At 40.1% G+C, this 14,707-nt stretch overlaps 1 protein-coding gene across 1 annotated transcript; it reads right to left on the reverse strand.

The window, feature by feature from the left end:
* Positions 1-763: 763 nt before the first annotated feature.
* LOC121943659 (TRPM8 channel-associated factor homolog) lies at positions 764-9,267 on the reverse strand. The gene is made up of 12 exons (XM_042487236.2): positions 9,133-9,267; positions 8,258-8,949; positions 7,931-8,147; positions 7,367-7,646; positions 6,469-6,773; positions 5,992-6,166; positions 5,748-5,842; positions 5,062-5,272; positions 4,509-4,745; positions 3,511-3,734; positions 3,193-3,306; positions 764-2,709 (listed from the first exon to the last, which is right to left on the reverse strand). The coding sequence occupies exons 2-12, from the start codon at positions 8,902-8,904 to the stop codon at positions 2,467-2,469; spliced, it is 2,748 nt and encodes a 915-aa protein (XP_042343170.2). The 5' UTR covers positions 8,905-8,949; positions 9,133-9,267; the 3' UTR covers positions 764-2,466.
* Positions 9,268-14,707: the final 5,440 nt, after the last annotated feature.

Here is a 14,707-nt window from a genome sequence, read left to right on the forward strand (position 1 = left end):
CCACATGCCAATTAAAAAACCGGTGCTGTTCCTGGGGGCTTGGTATAAGTACAAACTGTGAATGAGTACAGCCTGTTCTATGGGATACTTTATCAGTGGACTGATCACTTTTCAAAGCTTATTAATTTTCACAAGTGTTTCCTTTTTTCATTAGTTGAGCTGTTGAGCTGTTCATTAGTTAGCTGTTCCCTCTGCAGTCAAGTGGATTGTTAAAAAAACATGTGAAGCGTGTCAACATCCCAGACTATCTGTGGAACGCCTACTGCTGTGTGGACAACAATGGCAGAACCATCCACAGTGGTGCTGCCATAGCGAGGGACACAGAGGTCAACTGGGTGGAGAAGCTTTCACTGGATGAACTGGGAGAATTCCTCCAGCAGTTCTCCAATCAGCCAGTAGGGGAGCTGTTTTACAACAACTGCAGGGCGTAAAATATAAATGGATGACAACAAGGAGCCATTGACCTTTAATGTTATAAGACATTTGTAAAAAAGGTATATATTTTTTTTTAAGCGTGGTGATACAGTAACAACAAATTGTGTTTTATGCTGTTGTCAACATGGTGCATGTTACCATTCAGGAGCTTTGAGAGTAATATTCTTATTCTTCTCATTCAACCACAAATACAGGAATGAAAATAAATGACAGAGGGATACTGTGACTGTATACTTGTCTCTTTCATTGACAGTAAAGTCAAATGGCAACAGACACAACTAAAAAACACAAAAAGTGTATGTTTTACAAACACAGCCTGCATCAACCATCATGTGCAGTCATTTATTGTATATGTGAATAAATGAATCAATCAATACATATGATATAACTGAACCACTCCCTTGGGGTTACAGTATCAAACACCCCAAATAACCAACCAAAAGCTTAATGCACAAGTCTATAGGAAAATTTTCAACAGCTTTAGAGCAAATGATCAATCAAAGACCAAAAAGGAAACACCTAAATATCTGTAAAAGTATAAGAGTTAATATGACCCTTAAAAAAGACCCAAGATTAACTCTTTAATTGAAATATTCTTTGTAGTTATGAATTGCTTTATATTTTTATGGTTGCTAAAAAAGGTTTAAATGTGTTTTTAACAAAACTGTTATATTGACAATGGATTGATTGGCTATGTGTAAGTTGTTCATAGTGATGCTGACACAAAAAGAGATCAATCACTGACCCCACAGTTTCCTCTCAGCTCTACAGATTGTTTGTGTCAGCTCATAGTTTTGAATTTACAGCCCTTTACACCCTGACCAGCAGTGCTGCTTCCGGCTGCAAATTTACTTTTATGGAAATTGTCTTTTTATATATATACATAGAAAGAGTATTGTTATTCTTTTACGTTGACATTACTTTTTTAATTATACATAGAAATTTCTGCTGGATTAAAAAAACACATATTCACCTTTCTATATCACTGTATGACATACTATACAGAAAAAAAATGTGATTTTCATGACAAACTATACTTTAACTTTTTTTTGACATACTATGTCATGCGTAGACTGGAAAGAGTTTAGCAGACCGCTGAAAGGTGTGGAACCAAATGCAGGCACAGAAGCAACCATTATTAAATTATTACCATTATTACATTATTTTTTACATTATTTAAACAAAAAGCATGTTTCTATAATAACTGATAAAGTCCAGAATGCAAAATCCAAATAAACCCAACAAACAGCAGGTGACAAGATGGTTAATGGTTAAGAATTAACCAAAAACAAGGCAAAGATCAGAGAAAAGCACAAAGGTAAAAAACAAGGCACAAAACACCGAGCAAACACAGGACCAGGGAACACTAAAGACAAACCAAAGAGTGAGGGGAAGACAGAAACTTATATACACAGAGTATGATCAACTAATAGAGCACAGGTGAGGAGCAAAAAGAGCGGGAAAATAGACAAAGAGAGGAGGAAGGCACCATAACAAAAACACAAGAGGCCAATCAGGCACAGGTGAAACTAAATCATCAAAAAAAGGAGGGGAAACACACAATGGGGAGGAAGTGGAGAGGCAGACATGACACATGAGGATAAAAACTACAAAATAAAACAAGAACTATAACAAAAACCCAACACATAACACCCAAACCATGACACACCTGTTGTTAAGTTTCATCATAGAGAGCAGACCCCACTCATTTCAGCATCACTTTCCTGTTAAATGTTACGGAAATAAAGTCTTGGATTATGTATTGCCTAAGCGTCTATGCAGAACTAGTATCCAGTCCAGCCACAACCTGCACCAGTGTCAATGCATTATGTGGGCTCAAGGTTCACCATTGTGCTTGAAAGTAACATTGATTGGTGCCAAAATGTATGCACATTATATGAGCACAAAAATGGTCAAAGAGGGAGAATTTTCTGTATATTGGGGGGTACTTGTGTCCTAAAAAATGTATTAAGATTACACCCCAGTTATAAACTAACACCCATCTTTCTTTAATCAGCTACAAGATGAAATTTACTCATATTTGAGCATGGGATGGTCATTCCAGGGAGGCAGGTTTGAGAGTTTCTCCTCGGTATCTCGTATGATGGGCCAGCCCCAGGATTTGAAGAACCCAGACAGGTTCATGCCGACAGCCTTGGAGAAGGTTTCATTAAACAGGTTCATCTTTCCCTCATTGTCACTTGGGTACCTGGTTATGTTGTGGTAGACACCAAACACCTTCTTAAAGGCATCCCAGCCAAACTTTTCCTGGAGCTACACAGAGGAAGACAACTTTAATCAACAACAAACCAAGAAAGTCCTTCAAAGCTATTTAGCCCCTACATCTCCTCAGCAAGCATGTGTTTTTCCTTTTTATAGAATATTTCCCTAAGTTTTTAAAATATGTTTTTATAGTTAGTTTTAGAAACATTTTTATTTTATTTATCTATTTATATTTACTGATGCATTTGCACTTTATTGTTTTGCACTTGATAGGATTGCATCCAATTTCATTGTACATGTACAATGACAATTAAGATATTCTATTCTATTCTAAGCCTAAAATATCAAAATTGTCACCAAACATTTTATTTTCTATTTCATCTTCAGCCTTGTTGGGGCAGAAGCAGGGTTATAGACTCACAGCCTTACTTGCATTTTCTGTCTGTTTAGGGATCCAAATCTGGATAAATGGTGACTCCACTGAGACTGAAGCATCTACAGGATGTAAAATATCCTACTGTATTTCTTTTTTACCTGCAGGTATGTCTCCAGGGCTGTCCAGACTTCCCATTTGCTGAGTTGCCTGCCCTCTTTAACATACTTGTCTATAGTATTCTTCCGAGCAGCTGGAGCCACAGTTGAATGTGCCTGCATTGAAGATATAGCACTTATCATTTTACAGTGTTAACCAAGGGGGGATAACAAGACTGAGGAACATGAGATCACAGTAAAAAGATAAATACAATGCTATCTATTTATATGAACTTTTTTCACAATGCATAATTACACTCATAGGCCTGGCTTTTCTGGGCCTTAGTCATTTTTCCAAAAAATAAAACTAATTCACTCCACCTTTGCTCTGTCGACTCCCAGCACCTCTTCACTCAAATACACAGACCACAGGTTGCATGTGGCCTCACCGGTGTGGCCTCCGAACTCCCAGGCGGGTCTCTGTTGGTTGTGTCCCAGTTCATGAAGTTGTCCCCAAATGCCCACAGTTTTGGCATCTTTCACACTGAACAGCTCACTTGCATATTTTGAGTACATCATAATAGGATATCCTGCATGCAGCAAACCTGAAAAGAGAGAATTTAGTAATAAAAGAAGTGTAACAGTATTATAGTCTTAAAAAAAAGTTAACACGCTATTTATGGACCTTAATCGCATTGCGATTAACGTGTTAATGCTGACAGCCCTAATTTTTACAGTTCCCAAAAAACTGACAATACACATTAGATCAATATCACTGCTATCTGGAGTGGTACACAACATTTTAAAGAGGAGATGCCATTCATGAGCTGAGCACACCATACATTCGCCTTTTTGAAGAAAACCTGTCTTCAGTTATGATTTTTAAATAAAAAGTTGGCACTTTAAAACTTTTGAGCCGCAAAAAAAGTTAAATATCTTATGGCTTCTGTTTCTGGAAGTTCTCGCAATTTACTTTCAGTATTCTGAACTATAATACAGTGGTATAACTACAGTATACTATCAATGCTTCTAAAATATCTGACAATATACAATATTTGCATTATTAATCCTGACTATAAATGTACCATGCCTACTGATGCTTGTATGCCAATTGTAAATCATGAGCCTGAAGCTAGAAACGTTTTCAACCATTGCAGATCTAAGAATTACACAGCAAGCATGGAATCTGTGGCAAGACTGAAAATCTATCAAACCCTTTTTTCTTTAAATCTAATTTATTTAAAATTGCAATTAATTATTTCAATAATAGTCATTTCAAAATAAAAAAATTATGGACACACCACCCCTCTTTTACAGCAAGTGTAGCTGAGAAATCATTTGATTGAATATGTGAAAATGTGACAGTAAATCACACTTACCATAGGAAATCTGCACATCTGCAACAATACGCTCTTTTCGGGGAAGTTTCTGTGGTATGGCAGCCAGGTCAGCGACACCCTTCATGATCTCATTCCAAAGCGCCTCCACCTCTTCAGGTCGCTCCAGGTCTCGAACACTATCTGATGGTGCAGTGAGGATGATGTTGTCAAACTCCATCTCTGCCCAGGGTGCAGGAGCTTTGCGCAGTGATGACCACTCAGCTGTTGTTGTCACACCTGAAATAAACAGAGTTGATTTTGGGGTGAAATCAAAACAGAGGCTTGAGGTATTGTAAATATTCATCATAGTCCCACTGTAGATGGAGTGCGGGTACAGCATGAAGTCCTTGTGCCAAAAACTGCTTCAACGAAAGCAATAAACACCACTGCAGCACTAAATGTTTTCTAAGCTCTTCAAACTAAATAACATGTATCTGTGAAAAGGACTTTTTACAATTTAAAATGATGAAAGACAATTCAAAAATATAGTTGTCCTCTTAGTCATCTGAGTCAAACCTCAGTCACAGTCATCTCTGGACAGAGACACACTCACCAGACTTGTAATAAGGAGCAGATATCGCTTGTTGCACTATGACCTCTGCCCCCTCCACCTTTGTGTTGGGTGGAGCCACCAGGTAGATGAGTCCTCCCCACATGTTCTGCAGCTGCATCCTCTCCCTGGTAACAGGAAATCGCTGAACAACTCGTGGTGCTCTCTTCAACTCATCATGATTCAGTGTGTCTGACTGACAACTGATCTGGATCTGTGGAAGAAATTGAATATTTTTAACTGCTTAAAAAAACTGTGTGCAAAGTCAACTTGATTTTTCTGTAGATGTATGTAAAGTCAGTGGAAACAAAATGGGACATAACAGCATAAATAGATGGAGACACGAAAAAGACAATATGTGAGATAAGAACAGAGAGAGAAGTGAGGTTTCTGAGGTGATGTAAGAGGAATACCTCTCCTCATTTTACACGTTGTCCCTATAAAATGTAAATGCGTTTTTGATATCTTGCAAACATTAAAAACTTTTATTTCCAACAAAGTACGTCAGCAGCTTTCCTTATTACACTACTGCAAAAGATCTTGTAAATCATAAACAATTCATAAAATGGCTGCACAATGTAAAAACGTTGATCACAATGTATATACCAGACAGGACCTGACTTGTCTGAATCAGCCAAACAATGACAAACACAATGAACTCAGTAATTATTTGATTTTGTATACTGTACCTCCCAGCTCTTGTTGACAATCATTGCTGGAATGGTTATTTGAGTCTTCATCCCAGGGGAGAGGTACAGACCTGTACTGATCCACTCCTCCCCTCCTTTTACATTACACAAAACCACAAGAGAGGTTTTACCTTCCTAACAGGAATGCTGTTTAAAACCACACACACTACTGCAAGAAATTAAATTGTACAGAGACAAATTGCAGGTCTGCATATTTATATCAAAATCATTTCATACAACTGACCTGCAGTGTTAACAGTAACCCTGATTCTTTGGTTATTGACCAAAGGCAACGAGGGGAGATCCTTGATGAGGTACGGCAGGAGAGCATCACGATCTGGGGACACTTTATACGCCTCTGGCCCCACACTGAGGAGCAGGTGGTCTTTGGGGGTTTTCACAGGGTTCTTCTCACTCACCTTGAAACAAATTCAATATGAATGATTATATAACAGATTGCTGTAACACAACCAGATCTCTCAGTAGAAGAGAAACTTATTTCTGGATCATTGATACATGAGAAAATCCAATGTATGCGAACAGTCAAATATGATAACATTATGGTGCTATGCTATTGGTTTTGTAGTTATTTGTATTACACAGTACAGTAATTATTATTACCTGTTTGACTGAGCAGATACACCATACAAGTGACTTAAAGAGGAGCCCTCTTTATACACACGCTAATAACAGTCATACCATGAATTAATTCACTGCTCACCTGTGGCATGCCAGATATCTTCATTATGTCAGTGAGGACGGACAGCACGTGTGTGTACTGGTAGCTCTCATGAGCCTCCATCTTCAAGAAGTAGGCACACTCTATGCCCAGTTGTTTAAGGTTTTCTTCCTCATCCTTGGTAAGTTTGTCACCCTGTGTAACACTGCCAGCAAAACGCCGAAGACGGTGGCGGAAGTGGTTGGCGTTCTTCACGGCCTGGTTAGGTACAAGGGGCTTGTTGGAACCTCCTCCATAAATTTTTGGTGGCATCAGGCCCAGGCCCATTTTTTTCAGGATTTTGTTCCCTTAAACACAGTTCAACACGTCTAACTTCATTTACTGGAAAACCACATAAATATATTATATTATGTAGCCATCTGGGCAATAGTTTGATAATAGACAGTTGTTGTAAAACATATTAATGAATACTCATATTGACCGATTAATAATACTGATTTGCTAATATTGACTAAATGTGTTGTGTTACCTTCATTTTAAATTTCAAATATGTTTCGCGGCTCCAGACAGATTATTATGTTTTGGCCAAAAATGGCTCTTTTGATAGTAAAGGTTGCCGACTCCTGAACTAGGTGGATACTGAGTGTGTGACACTTTTTGTGGATGCAGCAGATTCACCAGCTTAAATTTATACTCAAACTTTCCCACATTATAGTCATTTTTACTGGAGCTTTCATCTTTTTGTGTCCATTTGTCTGTATTTAAAACCCCACCTGTGTCCTTCTTCTTTTACTGTTTTGTGTGTTAACAGTGCAAATGTATATCCCTTTTAGCTCAGTGTAAGTCTTTATGTGTGGCTATATTTGCATGCTTGTGTTTAAAAAGTGTCAAATGAAGCATACATCATCTTATTTTATAAACTCGAGCTGCATCATCATACCTGAGTGTTCTGTCATTGGGTTTCCCCAGTGTGTCGATGCCCAGTACCACAGTTGTCCACCAATCAGGAGGCCTCCTCCCTCTGCCACAAAGTCTTGGATTTCTGCATGATCATCGCTCCAGATATTACAAACGAATACACTCAGGTCTTTCTTCAGCTTTGTCTTCTCAAACTTTAACCCTGACTTGTTGGCAAGTTTGACATCTGGCGCAACACCAACAACTCCGTTCCGGCCTTGGTCCAACCAATCAATGGCATTGGTCCAAAGGGACGCCAGTGTCTGTAATAAAAGACATTATTTAGAAAGAGACAATAGTTAATCATAGAGAATGACTTGGCAGAACAATATATAACATTATTTAGAAAACTTAAGATAACCAAGTACAAGTGCCCTGAAGTAAAAATCTTACAAAAGAGATGACATACTGCTTTCAAACCTAATACAAAATACATATCGTCGTCATTTCTCAATTTAACTCAAGACAGACTTTTATATTAGAGAGAATTATTATTATTATTATTATTCACTTTAACAACATTCAAAAACCTTCATGCAGACTGTACCTCTACTTTCAGAAGATACTCATGTGCGATCACAACAACTCTTCCCTTCCCATAGTAGCTTCCTGCCAGGAACGCCCGTCCATCTTCAGTGGTACCAATGGGGAAGGCCAGTGGACCGTGGACCAGGGCCTCACACATACTTATATCACCCCCAAAGTCAAACTCCGAAATCCCCTGGTGTAAGACCTTCAGGTCATCCTCGAAATCTTTACCTGCACTGTATTAGAGGAAAACAGAGGGAGGGATTAAGAGACACAGAGAGAGATGAATAAAAGAAAAGTCAAGCTATTCAGATACAGTGACAAAAATTAAAGCGTATACACTCACCGTAAAGTCTTCAGTGAGGATGGGATCTGAGGCTGGACAGGCAGGACCTCTTTCCCCCCATAAGCTGTAGAAAAGTAGATTCCTGCAACTCCAGACACTTTGTTCCCTGGAAATTGCAGAAATGCATTTGCTTTAGGGTTTTGTGTAGCCCAGTGCCATGCCTGCCCCCCTATCAGCACTCCTCCTCCAGCTTTCAGAAACGCCACCAGCTCCTTCATGTTTGCACCCGCGCTGTAGGCGTCCGTCACATACACACCAACCCCCAGTTTGTCACTGAAGGCCCCCACAACTTTGGCTTGGAAGCTGGATTTGCTGAGGTTATCAGCGACTGCCTTGACGTATTCTTGGACCCCCACAGACAGGTTGTCAGATCCATCTCCTCTCAGCCAGGTCAGAGCATTCTCTACCAGAGCAGGAAAGGTGGTCAGGTAGGTCTCATGAGCCAGGACCACAATCCTCCCATGGCCGTACTGGGAGGCTGCCACCAGGACCTGGCCTTCGCTGTTTACTGCTAATGGAAAGGCTTGGTCTCCAGTTAGCACCAGGTCACAGGGAACGCTGGAGCTCCGGAAGTCCAGCTCTTTCAAACCTTTCATGAGGGACTTGTAGGCCCCTTCATGGTAGGACTGGATGGGTTTAGTGGACATGATGAGAGAGATTGATGCTCTCAAGGTTGGATAAATCACGCTGTCCTTTGGAAAAAAAAAAAAAGAGTCTTGGCAGAGCTCATTTTTTTCACACACTTACAACAATAAAGTTACAACATTAACATGTCAATATACAGTTGGTTCATAAAAATATTCTTGATTCATGAAAGTTGAAGAGTTCATAGATTAAATTTCATCCACTAAAGTAAAGCAAAAAATAGACTTTACCTGAAAGTTAATCTGCTCAAATAATTTGATTGAGGCACAGCAGTTTTCCAGAGAGATACCTGTCGGAGAGGATAAAAGAAAGAGACTGAGATAGAGCAGGATGTGGAGAACTATTTAAAGGAAAATTAAAAGAGAAAAAGAGGAGTGACTCGGGTAAAGCCCTTATAGTGAAAAGGATTTGACAAGAGGTTGGACAAGATCAGACACATACACAGACACAGACCACTTCTCAGGGTAACCCACAAAAGGAGAACTGTACTGAGAACATTTTTTAAAAAGTTGTGAATTTGATGTATTTCAGCATGTTGCAGTTACAATCTGATAGTATCAGAACTTTTCTTTAGTAAATGAAATACATTATAAAAATAAGCATCTTTTTCATCTGCTTTTATATTTGTATTGATATTTGTGCAGTAAACACATTTTAGTACATTTTAGTCATTAGTTCAATCATACACGTGGTTGCAATATCCTGTTTCAAATGTATTTTTTCCTGCATGATTTAGATTTTACTATAGATTCTAGTTGATTGTTCCAAGTCATAAACCGGATGAAAAGTAGTACTTTCTGCTTCTCAAACCTGATTCTGAGGAGAAATTGACTTGATATCACTTCTCTCAGACTCAATTCCTTCATATCAGCAGTTTCTTCACCCTCAGAATTTCCCTGTGCCCATTTCCTGTGATATGTTAACATTAATCAAGACCCTCATTTTACATCACATTACAATTCCTTGCTGAGTCTGTGAGCACAATACTAAAAATAAACTAACTAAGCAAAATGTTGCCCTGTTGAAAATGTTATTTTAGAAGTTTATACATACAGTATGTAGGCTACATATTTTCATTGTCTAGTTATTTCCATGTAAACATCATAGAATGTATACGAAGATATACAACCAATGTGCAAAAGAGTGAAAGGCATCATACTTTCCACTCGGATACCTCACTTGTCTACCTTAAAGAAACATCCCACCCTGATGCCAGAACACATTGAAATGGAATGAAAATAAAATGTTATGGGGCGATAATTTTCTGTTGCTTGAGGCTGACATGTTTCTGCGTGCAATCAGTTTGTGTAATTGCATGAATTGTCATCAGCAGCACGGTGAGCAATTCTGTATTAACAAATAAAACTAATGCACAGTTTTGGATGAATGGTCAAGACAAACAGTCATATAAACATAATGAACATTGTGTCTCAGCCTCTGTTTTGTTTTTCTTACATGTCTATTATTGTTGTAAGCATTTTCTCAAATAAAATAAGGATAAAACCATTTTCTCTGCTTCCAAAAAGGAATAATCAAATTTGCCCATCTTGAAGCCCTCATGTTTAAGGGCATGGTCACAAATGATGTTTGTGCTGATTTGGGCAGCGCCAGAGGTAATGCACACAGAAAGCTAGCTTGCTAGGTAATTAATGAATTAAATCTTGTTTATAAATAAATACTTTAAAATATGATGCTATTGGTACATTTTCCTGTTCTTACATTCCATTCCTCTCTCTCAGCCAAGTCAGTCCCCACAGACCCCCATGCCTTTGCAGCTTTAACTTTACAGCAGAAATAACGTGGTACAAAACAAATGAACAAAAGATGGTTGAGTCAGATCAGCCCCTCGCTCATGCACAGTTCAACCGGCTTATCCAGTATGAACACTCATGGCAAAATGGGAGTCTACAAACCAATGGGTGATTCAGTCTAGGCTACTTCCATTATTTTATTTCATCTACGCTCCTGACTGACCAGCTAGGCGGCATCTTCTGTGTGAGGAAATCTGTATTTATCATGGCCAATATCATAATACTGGCTAAACATCACAACAATCAATGTCTTCTCCATCTTGACTCATTCAGAAAACTACAGCCAGTTACAGAAAAGCAAAATCATCATTTGATACTTCTTTGCTTTTAGTTGAGGCTGCAACTTTGCTGGTCAAAGTTCACCAAAGTTGAACTCCACATGATGAACAATGCAAATTAGCTTTGCCACTGTACATGAAATCATTCATTTGGGCTTTCACTCACACTGAATAATAGCGGACTGGAGCCAAATATTCACCAATGTTAATTTCCCGCATGTGTGATTGTGCCCTAAGAATTAAAACTGTGTTAAAATGTTGGTGCAGTTCTGGATTTAGATCTTAGAACTTAAAAAACCCACATCACCAAATTACAAAATCACCCTAGGCTACTACCACCTTCAAAATATAGCAAGATTCATATCTCAACAAGACTTACAGAGACTTGTTCATACATTTGTCTTTGAACTCTTGATCCTTGCAACAGTGTTTTTCTACACAACTGCAGCTTATTCAGAACGCTGCTGCCCGAGACCTCACTAAAACTAAGAAAGGAAAACATATCATCTAAGTCATAGAGACTTGCACTGGCTTCCAATGCATCATATTATTGATTTCAAAGTACTACTATTGAATGCTCACATTGAAGTATATATTTGAACATAAAAATAGCTTTCTCTAAAACAAACAAAACAATACAAAACATTTCACTCTGGTATTTAACATAAACATAAGTGACCTTATTAAAACAATAAAAAATAAATAAATAATCTTTGTGACCAATGATAGTCTGTCCAGTGGTCACATTTTAATGCTAGGGTTACTTTGATTTAAAGCTAAACCTCAGTTTGCGAGCAGTAAAAGTGAAAATACTCAAAGAGAAGTTTCCGTTGTTTAGAGTCTGAAGCAAACACTTTTAAATGCAAAGTTTATTTTTTCATTGAAAAGCGGGTTATGTGCAGAATAAAGTTATACAGAGCCTTAATATTCAATTATTCATTCACTTAGCACAGATAAGAGAGAGTAAACAAGTGAGATTGAAGCATTACAGGCACAGGGCCAAAACAGCTTCGGTCTTGTTGTGGCAGAATTTCAGTCTGAGCATGATAAAATGAGGTCAACAAGACATAAATCTGATTTGGCAAGGTATGTGAAAAAGGAATGATTCTTTGGAATATGAATCCTCACATGTAATTATTGTACAAGGACAAACCTGTGAGAAAGAGTTTATTATGCAATCACATCCTGTTCTGAGAGCAGGGAGCAGGTGACAGAACATGAGGTTTGAGGGGATCAGAGAGATTTGAAGGGGCACAGTCCAACAACGCTGTTAAATCATAATGAAGATGTCCTCTTAAACTTTTTAAAATATTATTCTACCCTTGTGTTTTATTCTAATCTTTCCTTTTAAGAAACTCCATGCTGGATAGGCCAAGGCAAATGTCTTTCCAAATACCTTGTAAAACCATAATTTATCGGTTAATTACACCCAGTCTCTGAATTTCTGCCACAACAAGCCCTAAATTAGGCAAAGCTCTACCCACTCTTCTGGGTTGTTTGAGGCCTCGTACTTCTCCATTGCAGCGGTCTAGGTTGTTAAGAAGCTTTATAACTGAGGCCAGCCAGGATCAGTGAGGCTAGGTCGATGTTAGGTCACAACAGGGTGTTCATTCATTGGGGTTCACCCACTGTATCTGTAGAGTCCAGTAGCAGGTGGAGCCTTTGTGAGATAGAACAGAGGTTATGATATTGTATTCTTGGTAAAATTTGCAGCTACCTTTCCGCAATTGCAGACACCCACTCAGACAATTTCCCTCCGCAGAAACCATAAGTCCCTCACAGCAGCACAGCTGTCTGATGAGGTGAGCTCTGCCATGCCTGACCACTCACACTTCTCCTCACTTTCTGTTAATGAGGCTACAGAAACACTCTGTTCCTCTCTGGCATCCTCTCTGGACAAACTCTGCCCCCTGGTGTCCAAATCAGCCAAGAAAAAACAACCAAGTCCATGGCTCTCTGAAGTTCTGAGAACTGGGCTCAGGGCAGCAGAAAGAAAGTGGCGTAAATCCCAAGAACCCACTGATTTGTCCTCATACAAACAGAAACTTGCTTCCTTTACCTCTTCCTTGCAGTCCGCTAAGAAAGCCTTCTATCAGAACAAGATCTGTGCTGCTACTGATTCCAGAAAACTGTTTATGGTGTTTAACTCCTTGCTTTCTCCTCCAGCTGCTCAACCTTCCACTACACTGACTCCAGACATGTTTGCCTCCTTTTTCACTGAAAAGGTGGCTGCAATCAGCAACCAGTTCTCTGAGCCTGACCGGCCCAATCAGCTCAAACCCACTACTGCCGCTTCACTCTGCTCTTTCGCTCCTCTGACCGAGGATGAGGTCTCCAGACTTCTGAGCTCAAACCTACAACATGTCCTCTCGATCCAATACCCACCTCAAGATCCTGCAGACCATCCTGCCCACTATCAAACCTGCAGTCACACACATTGTCAATTCCTCCCTAAAAACTGGCACTTTTCCTGCTACTTTTAAGCAAGCCCATGTCACCCCACTGCTCAAACAGCCTAATCTCAACCCCGCCCAGGTTGAAAACTACAGGCCAGTCTCACTTCTACCATTTCTGCTCGAAAATACTGGAGCACGAGTATTTAACCAGGTCTCTGAACACTATGCGGAACAACAACCTACTCGAACTTTTCAGTCTGGCTTCAGGTGTGACCATTCCACTGAGACTGCACTCCTGTCAGTCACTGAGTCACTGAGACTGGCCTCGAGCTGCTGGTCAATCCTCTGTCCTACTGCTGCTGGACCTGTCTGCTGCCTTCACACGGTGAACCATCAAACCTCCTCTCCACACTCTCTGAGCCTCGCATCTCAGGTTCTGTCCCATGGTGGTTCAAGTCCCACCTCACAGGCAGATCCTTCAGAGTGTCATGGCGAGGAGAGGTGTCTAGGTCACATGGCTCATCGACAGGGGTTCCTCAGGGTCGGTGCTTGGTCCCCTACTCTTCTCTCTCTGTACACCACCTCACTGCAGTGATCCGGCCCCATGGTTTCTCCTACCACTGCTATGCGTTGATGACACTCAGCTCTTCCTCTCCTTTCCACCTGATGACAGAACGGTCTCAGCTCGGATATCAGCGTGTCTGGCTGATATCTCCACATGAATGAAGGAATGCCACCTTTAGCTAAATCTGTCTAAGACCGAACTCATGGTCTTTCCAGCTTGTCCATCTGTTCAGCCTCAGGTCATTGTTCAACTTGACTCGAGCCTACTTGTGCCCACAAACTCAGCCAGAAACCTGGGTGTCATGATTGATGACCAGCTGACCTTTAAGGTTCATGTGGCCTCAGTTTCTCGGTCTTGTTGTTATGCCTCTACAACATCAGGAAGATCAGACCTTCCTGACCCAACAGGCCACACAGCTTCTGGTTCAGGCTCTGTGATCTCATGCATTGACTACTGCAACTCTCTTCTGGCAGGCCTCCTGCATGCTCATTCAAACCTCTTTCAGATGATCCAGAATGCAGCAGCACGCCTGGTCTTCAACCAGCCCAAAGGAGCACATGTCACCCCCGCACTTTTCTTCACTGGGCTTCCAGTGGCAGCCAGAATCAAATTCAAAGCACTTCTCTTGGCTTACAAAACAATCACAAGAACTGCTCCAGCCTACCTGGAATCCCTGATGCAGGTCTACTCTCCTTCTCGCCCACTACGCACTGCATGCGATAGACGCCTGGTGCTTCCAGCCCAGCACGGCTCTA

This window comes from Plectropomus leopardus, chromosome 6 (genome assembly GCF_026936395.1).
Source record: "Plectropomus leopardus strain MGB_pleo_1.0 chromosome 6, ASM2693639v1, whole genome shotgun sequence".
Taxonomy (NCBI): domain Eukaryota; kingdom Metazoa; phylum Chordata; class Actinopteri; order Perciformes; family Serranidae; genus Plectropomus; species Plectropomus leopardus.